Source organism: Thalassophryne amazonica, chromosome 19 (assembly GCF_902500255.1).
Source record: "Thalassophryne amazonica chromosome 19, fThaAma1.1, whole genome shotgun sequence".
Lineage (NCBI taxonomy): Eukaryota > Metazoa > Chordata > Actinopteri > Batrachoidiformes > Batrachoididae > Thalassophryne > Thalassophryne amazonica.
Window position 1 is genome coordinate 67,202,863 of NC_047121.1, and position 15,882 is coordinate 67,218,744.

General features: G+C 39.4%; 2 protein-coding genes across 2 annotated transcripts in view; one reads left to right on the forward strand and one right to left on the reverse strand.

Moving 5' to 3' along the window:
• LOC117500666 (fibroblast growth factor receptor-like 1) overlaps positions 1–5,689 on the forward strand; it is a 56,977-nt gene extending 51,288 nt beyond the window's left edge. The window contains exon 7 of the mRNA XM_034159424.1: positions 4,677–5,689. Within this exon, the coding sequence (XP_034015315.1) occupies positions 4,677–5,113 (437 nt within the window). The 3' untranslated portion in view covers positions 5,114–5,689. The remainder of the gene's footprint in view (positions 1–4,676) is intronic.
• A 1,785-nt stretch (positions 5,690–7,474) lies between these two features.
• Positions 7,475–14,860, reverse strand: tacc3 (transforming, acidic coiled-coil containing protein 3). The gene is given in 18 exon segments (XM_034159638.1): positions 7,475–7,804; positions 7,914–8,034; positions 8,117–8,204; positions 8,207–8,222; positions 8,319–8,479; positions 9,478–9,521; positions 9,598–9,665; positions 10,028–10,156; positions 10,228–10,312; positions 10,431–10,561; positions 10,645–10,703; positions 11,273–11,399; positions 11,483–11,540; positions 11,624–12,722; positions 12,922–12,968; positions 13,050–13,177; positions 13,951–14,113; positions 14,739–14,860. Coding segments are annotated over 17 exon segments (2,589 nt in total). The 5' UTR covers position 14,113; positions 14,739–14,860; the 3' UTR covers positions 7,475–7,738.
• Between the last annotated feature and the right edge of the window lie 1,022 nt (positions 14,861–15,882).

A 15,882-nucleotide genomic window follows, 5' to 3' on the forward strand; every position in this document is an offset into this window, starting at 1 on the left:
ATCAAACATTGTTTCTCTTTTATGGGTATACTGATGTAACATTATTCCCAAAGAAACATAAGACAATATAGGAAACGAAATGAGGACAGACAGCAGTTAGATCTAGATCCAGTAGTAATGAACATTTTCTAGCAATTATACGGCAAATGCAACGCTGGCCTACAAACTCGCAGCATAGATGCAAAAAAGAAAAAAGTGAAAAAATAAAAACTGGTAGCTTGCCACCAACCCTTCTACCAAAAGCAAAATAATAAACTTTAGAAGACTACTTTAGGTGGAAAACTTGGCAGAGAGATATTAAAACCTTTATCATGTTGACGCTGTGTTTGTGTGACCACTTTGTTTTTATTTGTATATTAATAGCTTCCTTTTTTGTTATTGCTCATGCCAGATTTCCAGATGTGGTGCGATCACTGCTCGCAGTGGTTAATGCTAATGTAGTGGCTTATACTCTGCTGTGCGTTGTGTCTTTGACTCCTCCCACTTGCTCCCCTCGGGATGCAAACTCACCATCTCCGGCACGGGGCAGATGCTCTGACCAGTTGGCCAAAAACCTGGGCTCTGGCCTGAGTGGCCAGAGAATCCTTTGGCTATCGGGGGAGTGATTACCATATGCATAGCGACTCCTGCTGGCCTCTGTCACAATAACAGTTAGCTGTTGATGCTAAGTGATGCTCATGTTGGTGTAATGCTGCATTCAGAACACTCAGATATTTGGAAAGCCCTAACAAAAAAGTGCGTTCACAAGTTTACTTCGGTAAGTTGAGTCATCAACTACTTAGCCTAGCTCTACCGTGGTGTAGGCTAATGTTATCTTTTGGGCTAAATCAAAGTGACAGACTTTTTTTTTTTTTTTTGCTGATGTGTGAATATTACATATAGCAGTCTTGTCTTGATAAAAATTAACCTAAAGATGCATTTTCAACATTAGTAATATTGTTGTCTTAGCAAGCAGTCACAAAGGGGAGCCGCTGTGGCTGAAACATTAACTCAGATACCTTGGATTTCCTCACGAGTTTCCGAGCGCAAATTCTGGCCCAATGTACAACCCCTGGCAAAAATTATGGAATCACCGGCCTCGGAGGATGTTCATTCAGTTGTTTAATTTTGTAGAATAAAAGCAGATGACAGACATGACACAAAACTAAAGTCATTTCAAATGGCAACTTTCTGGCTTTAAGAAACACTATAAGAAATCAGGAAAAATAATTGTGGCAGTCAGTAACGGTTACTTTTTTAGACCAAGCAGAGGAAAAAAATATGGACTCACTCAATTCTGAGGAATAAATTATGGAATCACCCTGTACATTTTCATCCCTAAAACTAACACCTGCATCAAATCAGATCTGCTCATTAGTCTGCATCTAAAAAGGAGTGATCACACCTTGGAGAGCTGTTGCACCAAGTGGACTGACATGAATCATGGCTCCAACATGAGAGATGTCAATTGAAAGAAAGGAGAGGATTATCAAACTCTTAAAAGAGGGTAAATCATCACGCAATGTTGCAGAAGATGTTGGTTGTTCACAGTCAGCTGTGTCTAAACTCTGGACCAAATACAAACAACATGGGAAGGTTGTTAAAGGCAAACATACTGGTAGACCAAGGAAGACATCAAAGCGTCAAGACAGAAAACCTAAAGCAATATGTCTCAAAAATCAAAAATGCACACCAAAACAAATGAGGAATGAATGGGAGGAAACTGGACCGAACTGTAAGAAACCGCCTAAACACTCCAACACATCACTAGTATTTTGTTGCACCACCTCTGGCTTTTATAACAGCTTGCAGTCTCTGAGGCATGGACTCAATGAGTGACAAACAGTACTCTTCATCAATCTGGCTCCAACTTTCTCTGATTGCTGTTGCCAGATCAGCTTTGCAGGTTGGTGCCTTGTCATGGACCATTTTCTTCAACTTCCACCAAAGATTTTCAATTGGATTAAGATCCAGACTATTTGCAGGCCATGACATTGACCCTATGTGTCTTTTTGAAAGGAATGTTTTCACAGTTTTTGCTCTATGGCAAGATGCATTATCATCTTGAAAAATGATTTCGTCATCCTCAAACATCCTTTCAATTGATGGGATAAGAAAAGTGTCCAAAATATCAACGTAAACTTGTGCATTTATTGATGATGTAATGACAGCCATCTCCCCAGTGCCTTTACCTGACATGCAGCCCCATATCATCAATGACTGTGGAAATTTACATGTTCTCTTCAGGCAGTCATCTTTATAAATCTCATTGGAACGGCACCAAACAAAAGTTCCAGCATCATCACCTTGCCCAATGCAGATTCGAGATTCATCACTGAATATGACTTTCATCCAGTCATCCACAGTCCACGATTGCTTTTCCTTAGCCCACTGTAACCTTGTTTTTGTCTGTTTAGGTGTTAATGATGGCTTTCGTTTAGCTTTTCTGTATGTAAATCCCATTTCCTTTAGGCGGTTTCTTACAGTTCGGTCACAGACGTTGACTCCAGTTTCCTCCCATTCGTTCCTCATTTGTTTTGTTGTGCATTTTCGATTTTTGAGACATATTGCTTTAAGTTTCTGTCTTGACGCTTTGATGTCTTCCTTGGTCTACCAGTATGTTTGCCTTTAACAACCTTCCCATGTTGTTTGTATTTGGGCCAGAGTTTAGACACAGCTGACTGTGAACAACCAACATCTTTTGCAACATTGCGTGATGATTTACCCTCTTTTAAGAGTTTGATAATCCTCTCCTTTGTTTCAATTGACATCTCTCGTGTTGGAGCCATGATTCATGTCAGTCCACTTGGTGCAACAGCTCTCCAAGGTGTAATCACTCCTTTTTAGATGCAGACTAACGAGCAGATCTGATTTGATGCAGGTGTTAGTTTTGGGGATGAAAATTTACAGGGTGATTCCATAATTTATTCCTCAGAATTGAGTGAGTCCATATTTTTTTCCCTCTGCTTGGTCTAAAAAAGTAACCGTTACTGACTGCCACAATTTTTCCTGATTTCTTATAGTGTTTCTTAAAGCCAGGAATTTGCCATTTGAAATGACTTTAGTTTTGTGTCATGTCTGTGATCTGCTTTTTTTCCTACAAAATTAAACAACTGAATGAACATCCTCAGAAGCCGGTGATTCCATAATTATTGCCAGTGGTTGTAGCATTTGAGGCATTTTTTCCTGGCCTAGAGGTTGGAATCTCCATAATTCTGAGGATTCTGAATGCAGCATGAATTATGGGTAGTGTCATTGCATGCGCTAATGCTCACTGCTAATGTGAGACCACATATGCTAATGCTGCAAACCTAACCAAACAACAATAAAGGAAATAAAATAGTAGGAACTCCAAATTGGGGAATTAGCTATTTTGTAGAAAAATGGAACTTCTGGTTGCAAATGGTACATCTCGCAAATTCTGACAACAACCCAATCTTCAAATCTGCCCCACAAATGTGTATTTTATTAGGTTAACCCAACATTTTGAGCTGTTTTTGTTTAAAAAAAAAAATTGCTTCAGGATTTCCAGCTGCAACTCCAGATAAAACGGCAGTAGAAATATGGTTCTGTACTACTTTTTTTTTTTCTAAAAATGCATGTTCAGTACATTAGACCCAACATTTATTATTTTTTGTGTAGTAATAATCACTGTTTTGCACACAAAATCAAATCCCAAATTTGTCCCTTCATATAATCCTGGTATTACCTTAAAACAGCCTTTCTCAAAGGGTAGTCCGCAGACCACTGGCGGTACATAAGCAACCCCCAGCGATCTCTGAGTATATTGGTGAACTATCACATTTTAAATTAATATCATATTCTAACTTAAACGTGTTTTTCAAACAATTTAAAAACAACTACAGAGTCTCATAGATAGTAAAATACTGTTGTTATATATTGTTGTGGAGTTGTTTTTTGGATATTTGGGGAGTTAATGGTCTGCAGGATGTGTGTGTATGTGTGTGTGTTTTTAAATTGGTTAAGTGGTCCTTGGTCTAAAAAGTTTTAACACTGCCTTAAAGCATGTTACATATTATACCTAAAACTAATGACCATGAATTAATCCAAAGGAAATTTTTGCAATTTCAATATTTAAAAATCTGTTTATTCTAGATGTTTTCCCAAAATGTATTGGATTCTTTGCATATATATATTTGATTATCAGTTCCTTCTAATGCTAAACTTTTTGACATTAACACTGTGATCCTTGGCACCAGAATGAATTTTTCTTAACCAAAAATTAAGGCTAACCTGAAAATAAAATTATTTCTCATTGAGTTTAACGTAGCAGCACTCTGTCTCATCTGGACACAGTTATTTTTCTCAGGCATCATTCCAAAAATATACTTTTCTTTTGCTAACTTCACAACGGTAATTTGAGTTTGAGGTCCCTATCTACTATTATAAGCAACAGATTGGTCCACCAGGTGGATTAATCTCCACCTGGTGGACATTTACCATTCATGCAGGTACAAGAGTTTTGCCAAAAGCTCTGGTTGTTCATAAGGAAGAAAAACATTTAAATTAATTCTATTTCTAATCATACAATCCAATGAGGGTAAAACTACAGTAACTTACATGTAGCGTTTTATTACTTGATGTTATCAGAGCTGTGAGTGCTGACTTTTGAGGTAAAACAAAAAAAATTGTCAAGTTTTGATCCAGTTTTTCCACTTTTTTTTTTGTTTTTAAAGACACCAAGCCTCCTATCACAGCGATATTCTCACCAGCCTCCTCCTCCCTCCCCTGGCCGGTCATTATCGGCATTCCTGCTGGAATCGTCTTCATCTTTGGCACGGTGCTGCTGTGGTTCTGCCAGAGTCGGAAACGCTGCCCCCCTCCCAGCGCTCCGACTGCACCGGTTCTGCAGGGCTCGCACCGATCGCAGTTCCGGGAGCGGGACCGGGGCCACGTGCCTCCGTCGTCCAGCTCCTCCACCCCAGAGAAAGACTGCATGAACTCCACGAACTACGAGGAGTACCTGGCCCAGCAGCAGCTCCTCCTCAACCAGGGAGGGCCCACGCTGCCCTCCAAGATCTACCCCAAAATCTACACCGACATTCACACGCACACTCACTCCCACGTGGACGGGAAAATACATCAGCATCAGCACATTCATTTTCAGTGTTAGCCTCAGCGCCAGGGGGTGAGCAGTAGATGGACCCGTACGTGGGATTACTCCTTAAAAACAGCAAAAACTTCTGTCATTGCATGTTGGGCTGCTGCCGGTGTGACAAACGATGGCCAGTGATACACAACATTTTAAACAGTTGGTGCTAGTTTTCCCGTCACATTCTCTCACCACTAAAATCGGTGTGCACTTAAAAGGACAGAAAGTGCCAAGCTTGTTCCTCTTCCCAAGCATTTTCCAGTTAAAATTAAAGGTTTCAGTTTTTCAGTTGTTGAAGAGAAGAGGCTCTTTAACGAAAACGGTACTCAACATTTTTTTTTTTTAAACAAAAGTGGCTGTTTTGAAACGCCGCTACTCAGGTAGTCCTTGTGTTTGGAACATTGATGCATTCAATGCTGACCACTATTTTTATTCCCGTTCTCCATCCCCGACTTCTGTGTTAACTGGGACACTGAATAAACTGGTGGGTTTAATGTAGCCTTTTTAAGATATGCAAACCTTGCCTGTGACTGCAAGGGATGGAAGAATTGTGACTTTGTTTTTAGGTTCTCAATAGTTGTCAGGAGCATGTTGAGACAAGTTATTTTTTTTCCAAACACTCGATTTTTACCAGTGACTAGGAAACAAGTCTATATGGTGCCATCTTGTACAACCAGTAGTCATTTATAATCAAACTGAGTCATGAGTATTTAATTTATTTTGGGTTAAAAGTGTATCAAAAGTTTATTTTCAGAGTAAGGCATTTACTTATCTTTGCAATGTTATTAAAATATATTGTGTGTGTGTGTATATAGTACAATGTGATGACTTTGTTACTCAGTTAAAAAAAACAACCCTACATTTAGGTGTTTCTGTATGTATTTGGTTATATTTGACCATCTTGTACAATATTCTAAAGTCTCAAAAACTAGTTCTTCTCAAATTTGGTATTTTGATTAAATGACCTGAAAGAAATAGTGTGCGTTGCTCAGACAACATCTCCTCCTCCTCCTGCAGCAGGAGCGCCCTATAAAGCAGCTCTTGGACGTCTGGTTGGGTTTAGCATCATAACAGGCTGAGGAACAACGTGGTCAATTTTTTTTTTTTTTTTCTCCCAGCAACTCTTGCCAGACTGGCATCGAATCCTTCAGAGCATGAACTCCACTTGGTAAAAATCTAGGCTCAGAACATCATGGGGCAACGTGGTGTAACTTGGTACAGTCTGCAGTCAAGGATGAGTTTTGGTTTAAACTGGTACTTTCATTAAAATTGGGCACGCAGTTGTGCTGAGCCTGCACCGTCATGTTGAGGTGACAGGGAGTCCAGCTAAGCTCCCCAAAAATGTTGGACGTTTAGAACCTGTGCAGGTTTAACCAAATTTTCCCCACTTTGCCAAACAGCGCAATGAACCCAACTATGAGTCACACCGAGGCACTGAGAGAACTCAACCAGGCCAGGCATTAAGTGCCATAAAGCTAGCATGTACGATTTATCATGATCTGGTTGTGAGGTTACAGATTGCAGTCACCATTTTGTTTCCCCTTCACATTTTAGATTCTTGCTCTTGCCTTCTCTTGTAACATGTACGAGTCTCCAGGTCACAAAAATGAAGGTTCTTAAACTAGTTAGCCTGACCCTTCTTTTTGCATCAGTTTTCAAACTGTGCTCCAAAATATGTGGCGTACATCCTCTTTGTGAAACTATCATTGTGCCCAGCCCTGCATGAGGGGGCCCACTTTCATGTGGAGATAAAGTACTAGTTTTAAGCTCCTGTCAACATTACTTTAGTTTTATACACCAAAGAAGTTATTAAACCTGTATTCAGTTTATAGTAAAACACCCCTCGGGTCCATCATAATGTAGCTTTACAGTTGCTGAAAATTGATACTTTGAACAAACTGTATTCAGCGTAACAGTCCAGATACTTGATGACCATCGTGAGGGTCTGGGCAGAAACGGGTCAGTTTTCTTCTTTTGAGTTGGTTGATGCGTCTGAAAGGTGACGCAGAGGGCAGCCAGGAGAGGGACTGAGGGTTTTTGGATGAATACCTGAACAGATACTATAGAGACACAGGAGCAGTCTTTCTGTTCTTTTTAGATGAATGATGGCCCCCCCCCTGCAAGACTAGACCAAATGACCAGCATCTTTCCGCCCTGTTTAAGAGAACAGCCCCTTACCGACTCCCCTCATCCACACTACCACCTCATTCAACTGCAGCTAGGTTAGATTTCCTTTCACCGGTTAGCAAGTGCATTGTCCTGCTCCGGGAGTGATGGGATAGGGCCCTGTGATTGCTCATGAAAGAAGGGGAGCATTGTATCAGACAAGGTCTTTTGTTGTAAGCACTGCATGATGGGATGAACTTTGGCTCCAGACAGATGAGGGTTGATTGAGTCAAACTGTATTTAACATATATGCAGATCACAATACAGACATCAAAATTCAGTTACTTCTAGAACTAAAGCCTTAAATACAAAACTCTAGACTGTTAAACATACAAACATCACCCTCTAGTGGCTTCAACAGCAATGCATAGGCTAAAGCAATTCTCTAATGGTAAAGGCTCTTAACTTTATTATAACATTTAAAACTTACACCAATGACAAACTACAGAGAAAATGATCCAGACAGAGGAAAAATTGAGTTCAGCCCATCTGGACTTTAGTGATCAATTCATCACATAGTTTAGTGAGCTCCTCAGCTTCTTTCACCTGTGGGGGGAGAGAAAATAGTTTTATATATTGTCAAGCCTCCAAAAAAAAAAAAAAAAAAAAAAAAAAAAAAAAAAAAAAAAAAAACCCACACTACACTGCCACTCACTTTCTGGTCCAGGCTCTTTTCGAGTGATTGCACCTTCACTTGCTCTCGGCGCAGTTGGGCTTGAAGTGCTACTATCTCAGCCTTGAACTTGGCTCGTACCTCTGCAATTTCTTCATTTGCACTGGGGAGGACAAAAGGCAACAAAAAAGTCAGCTGCTAAGACTTGCACCAATTCCCACAAACAGTGTTTTCACTATTCTTACTGCTTAATTTTTTCCTCTGCGTGGGCTTTGAGAGCCTGGTAGCGCTGCTCCTCCTTTTTGACCCGTGTCAGACTGTCCTGAGCAAAGTTTTCAGAGTCTCTTCATTCTTGGAAGAAAAGACATGATATGCCGTCAACATGCAATAGCTTCTTTATCAAAATCGAGGGCATGCCTACAGTGTCACTATTTTTTTTTTTTTTACCTTTTTGTAACCCTCAACCACTTCCTTGTACTTTTCCAGTCTCTTGAAAAGCCCAGAGAAAGATTTTTCTATACCATTCAGGTCTCTACAAACTTGCTCCTTCTCCATCAAAACCTCGTTGAGCTTTGCCTGGGCCGCTTCCTGTTCCTTCTCTTTATCAGCTGAGCAAAGTCAGAAATAATCCAATTAGCTGTTATTCATTGCACACAAAATTTCTCTCAGTAACTGTAAAAATGAGTGCATGTTCAGACTTTTTATGAATGTGGTAGATCCAGGCGAGGAGCAGTGAACCTCTTATTTGGGGCCATGTTAGCCTCTATAACAGAGCGATTACTGTATAACAAAAGATAGACGACAGGTGTTGAGTGACTGCATTGTGATGAAATGCTGTCATCTAGTGGTGAGATTGTAGAATTAATTTCAGGGTCCTGGCAGCTGCATCACAGAGAATTTATTACATGCCGACAAGGCGCACTCACAATGTTCCAAATAATCAACAGTACAATCATGAACTATCCGTTACATAACAGAAATACTCCGTAGCACTCGTGTTTGGCCTTCTTGACTTCTGGTAAGTTATGAGCTTACTTAAGGTGTAAATAAAATTACATGACATAAACCACAGGACAACATGCTGACTTCACTCAACTCATTTCTTCGAACACTTAACGTGCTGAAAAGCTACTTGTGAAAACACTTAAGTAAAACAACTTGTAACTCCTCCCTCCTGGCTCATGACACAACAGCTCCAAGGCTCCAGGTCAGCAATTTTCTGGGCCAACAAAGCTGCAGGAGCATGGGGGGGGGGTGTTCAGGCAACAAACCACCGAGTTAATTGTGGAAAACACCCTGAAGCAGCGGCATTTTTGTGGCATTACCAGCCTCGGTAGAAAAATGGAGCATTTGCTGGCCGGTATATCGATGTAAATCAAACGGGATGAGTTTAAAGCAAACAGAAACTGACCCTTGTTTAGGTTTATTCTCTGAATTTGAGTTTCTCTTGCTGAACCATTTCATTTGCCAAACATGAAACCCTGCTGTTGGCGTGATGAAAAACATTTGGAGATCAGCCGGTGAAAATTCTTCCGAAGACATTACAGACATACTGCACTAAACAAAAACTCAGGAGTTAGTCTGTGTTCATGCTTTAGGAACTTACCCATTATTTTGCCAATTGTGAGCTCCATTTCTGATATTATTTTTCTGTTGAGCAAGAGAAGGAGTATTGTTAGTTTCTTTAAAATGTATATAAGAACAAGCACAAAGATGGACAACTTACCTCATTTCTTCACCATCTTCAAGTAGCTTGTTGTACTTTGCATTCCACTGTACTTCTTTTTCATTCACCTTTTCAAGACAATACATGTTAACTCCTGTGGAGGTTAAGTATGAGTATGCCTTCCCAAAAAATGCTAGTATTCTCACTATTTTACCAACTTCTTCAGGATAAGGTTCTTTAACAGAGCTGGCCTAGATTTCCTGCATACTGCTTATGAAGTAAACCATGAGACTTTCCAATGCCTAAACTCATTTTAGTGCAGTTTTTTTTCCCCCAATTATATGGGTCTGGGCAGCGAATTGAGCAGATTTGCATTTCCGGTAGCTGGATTAACTTGTAAATTTATGTAATCTGTTTAAAATACTGGTATGCTGAAATATATTCAACAAGTAAAATATCATTTTAAGGCAACAAGCAAGAACAACTGTACCTCTGCCTGGGCCTTAGCCATGGCAGCATCCATGTCTTTCTGACTGTACTGCAGCACTTCAATAATGGCGTTGTCCGCATTTGCCGGCTGGGCGAATGGAGGGATGGGGTTTTCAAAAGCTGGATGAGTCTACATGACAGTTACAACTTAAAATTAAAGTGAGGAGAGTAAGCAAGTGTGACAGATCAGAAGTTACTTACTGCCACTGCGGTATCATCCAAGAGCTGGAATTCATTTTGCGACGGGTTTGTCTCGTTCCTCTCCACCACCTGTGGAGCTTCATAACTGCAGATCAAACAAAACTTAAGTTGTAGGAGACTAGCTTTCTTTGAGAAATGTGAAAAGCAGGAGTTCAGCTTGAGCTTCAGTTACAGTGGTACTTAATACGATAAGAGAAAACTACCATGAAACAAAGGCAGCAGGACGAGGGACTTGGTTCTGAGCAGAAACACCTGCAGACTTCTTAGGGCTCTCTTTCAGGAGGGGATCAAACTTAAGGTACAGTGATTGTTTCCTCAATGCCGACTCCTTGAACTGCCAAAAGATGATTTTAATAATATCACACAATAGTGTAACAATAAGGTCCCCCCAATCAAATAAATAAAAATAGTACTCACACTGCTGGAACCAAACTGCTCAAGGTAGTCAATCTGTCCATCAAAGTCACTGGACATGACTGCAGATGAAGATCATGTTCAGATTAAGATGCTTTCACCCTCTAATGACTATTAGTTCATATGAATGTTAATTCACACAAAAATATTCATTGGCAAAAAGGGGGGGAAAAAAAGGAAACTTTTTTTTAATTTTTCCTGTTTGTATTCTAGATAAAACTACAGAAAATGGCTAAGTTGGCCAAACAGGTGCTGATCACGTCATCAGGTGATTTCACTGACAAGCTCCTCCCATCAACTCAAAGTGGAGCTCAGTGAAGACACCTGCCAAGGCTGGACGGTCTAATTCTAGCTTCAAAACTTTGTTTCTGAGAGTCTACAAACACTTGGTGACAGAAATATATTCAGAGACAAACATATTTAACACAAGCTGTACTACTTATTGAAGACTCAACTTGTTAGAAACTTGAACTAAAAATAATAATAATGCATAGCATGTTAATTTTAAGACGGTGGTCAAATTGAATTATGCTGATTCTTCAGACTGTTCGCAGTTTCTTGTTTGATTACAATTTACAGATCCATGACTGAGCACAAAAAATAAATAATGATGAGGCAGATGGTGACTTACATGTAGTTCCGGGAACAAACTCGTCATTAATATCTGAAAAGTCACTTATTGGCTTCTGCTGGGGTGGAACCAATTCACTGACTGCATGAACACTCTTCACAGGTTCAATTTCTGGATGGATCTCCTCCTCCAACACACAGACAGCCTTATTAAAACATTACATAACATTAAAAAAAAGTTTTGAAAGACTTTTCATTAAAAGCAAAATACTTGGCTGGTCATTCCAGAGTTGGATTCAGGTGTTGAAACACACTCTGCAGTACCGGGGCTGGAAAACGACAAAAACATGTAGTAAACTCAATACAGAGTTGCATGCCTACCAGATATTATCACTACTTAGCAGCAACATACCATGTTGGTAATCCATCTTTCTTCTCTACAAGCTTGTCAAGTTCCTCTGAATTTCCCATTTCTCTGACCAGAGGCTTACTTCCTTCCTGACTGGCTTTCATGCTGCACTTTGGTGAGTTTTCCATGCTTGATTTTGTGCCAAAAGGGTTGAAATCTGGGTCATCAAACTTTGTAAAGTCAAATGAGTAGGAACCTTTGGGAACAGGAACATCATCGCCATCAGCAGGCCTCTCTACGGTTTCTTTTGGCTGCTTTAAATCTGACATTTGTTTTGCATCTTTAGATTTTGGAGCAGTTGCCCTTTGGCCAAGTTCTGGAGGCCTGGGTTTCTTTTTAACATCAGTGTCATCGCTGAAATTGAACTCAAGTTTAACTGGACCTTCCTTGATTGAGGGAGCAGACGACTGGAGTTCGGATTCAGCAGAAGAAAGGCTGGAACTGAGAAGAGGGGCTACTGCAGCTACAGGTTTCACATCAGCCTCAGGAAGCAGCACGTTAACATTTTTCGCAAGTTCAGTTTCCTTTACAACAGGTACCTCAGCAGGTACACTATCTAGCACTTTACTGCCACAAAGAGGGGAATTTGGAATTTTTGAGCCACCGCTTTGGAAAGGATTGACTGAATCAAGACTGTCAAAATCCAAGTTGTAAGACCCTGCACTAGACAGTGGGGCATCTTCCACAAAACTGGCTGATGCTTTGTCTTCCTCAGCACTTGAGCACATGTTGGCTGGCTGTTCATCAGGTGTGGCAGGATATGACTCTTGTTCCTCAACAGCTGGGACTCTCACAACAGTCACCAGACTGCTGTCTGTGGACCCCGTGTCAGAAGCAACATCAGCTAGCGAGTTGTCCACAGATGGGGTAATTGGAAGTGTGTCATCTAGTACCGATTTGGAAGGTTCCTCCAGTGTATTCTCTGGTTCTTTTTGTTTGATGTCATTCTGATTTGTCAGAGTTTCTTTAGCAGCTGGCTTCATTGGAGAGAACCCCATCTTATTAGATCCTTGAAATGGATTAATGGCATCAAGGTTGTCAAAATCCAACTGATAGCCACCTGTGCTTTGTATGGGCATGTCATCATCAGGATAAGACCCATCTGTACAGGATTAACAAACAAACAAAAACCCCTTAACACCTCAGCCATGTCACCAAAAACTGCATGTTTTCTGCATCTTCCTACTCTGCTCACACCTGCCGTCAAAGAGTTCATTAGTGGCTAAACACACCTATCATTTTGTGAGCTGTAAGTAAAGTATTTCAGCAAGAACAATTTTGGAAGTTTGCGGCTGAATTACCCATGTTCTGGCCGTCAGACCGGTCAGAGACAGCTTGAGCCAGAAAACTGAAAACACAAGAGACCTGATTATGTAAAGTGAAGTTCCATGTTGCTGAAGCAAGTTTCAGTAGAAGAAATATTACTTACTTTCCTTTATCTGGAGTAACAGACTCCACTACTTTTGTAAAGTCATCCACACTTGTCATCTTGACAGATTTATTAGGAGATAAAATTCTTTTAGTCACTGGATCTCTTCTTGGTGTCTGAAAACAAACCTGCAGGAAAAAGAGGACATCGTTGACAAGTGTATGTAGACACAATCCAATTATCTTCCTTTGAAGACAGACAGGAATTATTTTTCCTTCATGTACATGATTATATGGTGTGCTATCACTGACACTTCACTGAAATCTGTGCCAAACAACATCAAAATAGAAGTGTTCAATGTTCCTGACAAACAATTTATTGCTATGTTCTGCTCATTTTCTAAACCATGTGCAGAGCTGGGATTTTTTTTCCACCATTCAATTTACAAATGTGACCATTTCTGAAAACACTTCTTGTGTCACAACAAGGCTCTAAATCCACTTGAGGTACTTAGTAACTTTGCAAATTCTTTTCTTTTAAATGGTTTTAGGGTTATGATTAGAATAAGGGTCTGAGGGTTCTCCTGGTCAGAGAATCAAACCCCGGTCTCCCACATTACAAGCAGGGCTACTTACTACTATACTAACAAGGAGTTAGTAACAAGTATAGACATAATTTACAACAGTTGTTGTAAGCATAGCCCCAAAATATATAGTTATGGCTGCCATGACATCCTACCCTAACCTGAAAGACTCAAAATCTGCACCGGCAACACTGTGATGTCGTTGCCAGCAGAGGTCAAACTGAAGTCATTTGATCACAACTTCCTGCTAGCAATATTTCCAGCACAGGAAAAACCGACTTGAGTCTAATTGTCCTCATGCCAGAAAAATAATGACCGCTAAAATAATGTGGGTGAGAAATCAGACACCTAATAACCAATAAGTAACAGATGTAGCACCTTCATCCCCTTTGGCACTGGCTTGCTAGGAAGGTTCTCCATCTGACGCAGTATGGAGGGCCTCCCAGTCGACTGCTCCAAGGCAAAAATATCAGCATTTGCGTTGCTCTTCCCTCCAGGGCAGACACCAAAATTCTCATCATTCACTTCAGTGGAACTCATTCTGTATAAATGGAGACATAATAGAAGTGTAGCTTTCTGTGAGTCATCTGACCAGAATGTTCTAGACTGCCCTTTTCTGTTACTTTGTAAGTGGGGGCAAGATGTCTTCCATATCCTACACTTCAATATGCAATCAGCAATGTTGATGACTATTGACACTTATCTCTACCTTCTGCAGTTATTTTGAAAAAGGAAAAAAGGTTGGGGAGGTGCATTTCTGAGTCTGAGACTTAAGATTTAGTTAACACCATGTGAAGTACACAGTTAAACATAATACAACACACAGGCTTCTATAATCTCTGAGGTTAAATTACATCAAACCTTTGAACTTTTAAGTAACCAAACCAGCTACGTTAACCTTAGCTAAACCCTAAGCCTAAACTAGTTTGTTTCGGTTTAATTTACAAGACAACAATATATTTTGTGACAGTTTACCTACATTTATCAAAAATCGTACCACCAATAATTAATGTGAGTATCAATAATGAACGCTAAAGTTTTTACGTTTACGTAACAGATTACAGCTAACAGGGAAGCTAGCTGGCTAATGCTAACGATGTCTTTAGCAAGCAACGAAACTCCGCATTTCCTAAAAGCACTATAGAACATCCATATTTAAAACCTACCTCAAAGTAACAAGGGGGGAAAAGTTTTCACTTGTTCTGTTAACGCAAACTACATGAAGAAGCGAACGAGACAAGCGCACTTGCGAGAAGAAAAAAATATCCTCTCCTTAGTAACAACCGTTTGGAATTTAAAAGTCATGATATTCACCAATAGCGTTCAAAGAAAGCGCGCTTCCGCCTTAAACAACCAATCTTGTTAAAGAAAGGATATGATCCAATCACGACTGTACACAAAAGACTACAGCGTCAACATAAAAATATTGAAAAATAAATTCACGAATCATTTTAAATCAATTGGAAATGTATATGTAATATAAAGTTTACAAACTAAAACTCGGTTATTTTGAAACACTTCAAATCCTCCCAAGAGTTGAATAATATGAGAAATGATATTTTTTCTGATCTAAATTGGAGGATTTGGATTGAAATATACACCTACCGTAGTAATTTTATATTTTTGAGTTAATTTATTTAAAGGTTTAGTAATTGTATTGAGTTCGATATCTGTACTTTGTTTTATTTTATTCGGGTTTTTAAGTACCTACATTATTTATTACTAGTTTTTTAAAATGTATTATTTATTAAAACTTTTTGTCTCCATGTTGAGCCACAATGGAAACAAGTATTTTTCATGCTTTTTTGTGTTACCATGTTTATTTGATGTATTTATATTACAATCAGTATACTTATTTGTATTATTTTACATTTACATTATACAAATACAAACCAATCAATCCATCATCAATCAACTGCAACTGCATTGTTACCCAACGTCATTTCACTTATTAACGACGACCACATTGGAAATAAGTGTTTTAATACTTTTACTGTTACTTTTATAAAGTGCTATCAAACAATGCATATCATATTCTCTGTATTTCAAAAACCAACAAACTAACCCCAAATTATTTTAATGTGAAAAATAAATGTCATCACCTAAAGAAACAATCATATTTCAAAATATGGGTTGAATCAGGCAAACAAAGACACAGCCCCCTATTTGAATATAAGAAACAGGCAAATGCAAATTTTAAATATGTTCTACGTTTCATTAAGAGGAATGTAAATGTCTGCAAGGAAGCTGCGAAACAATAGTCTTAATGATTTCTGGAAATAAATCGGAAGAGTGAATAGTTGTAAAACA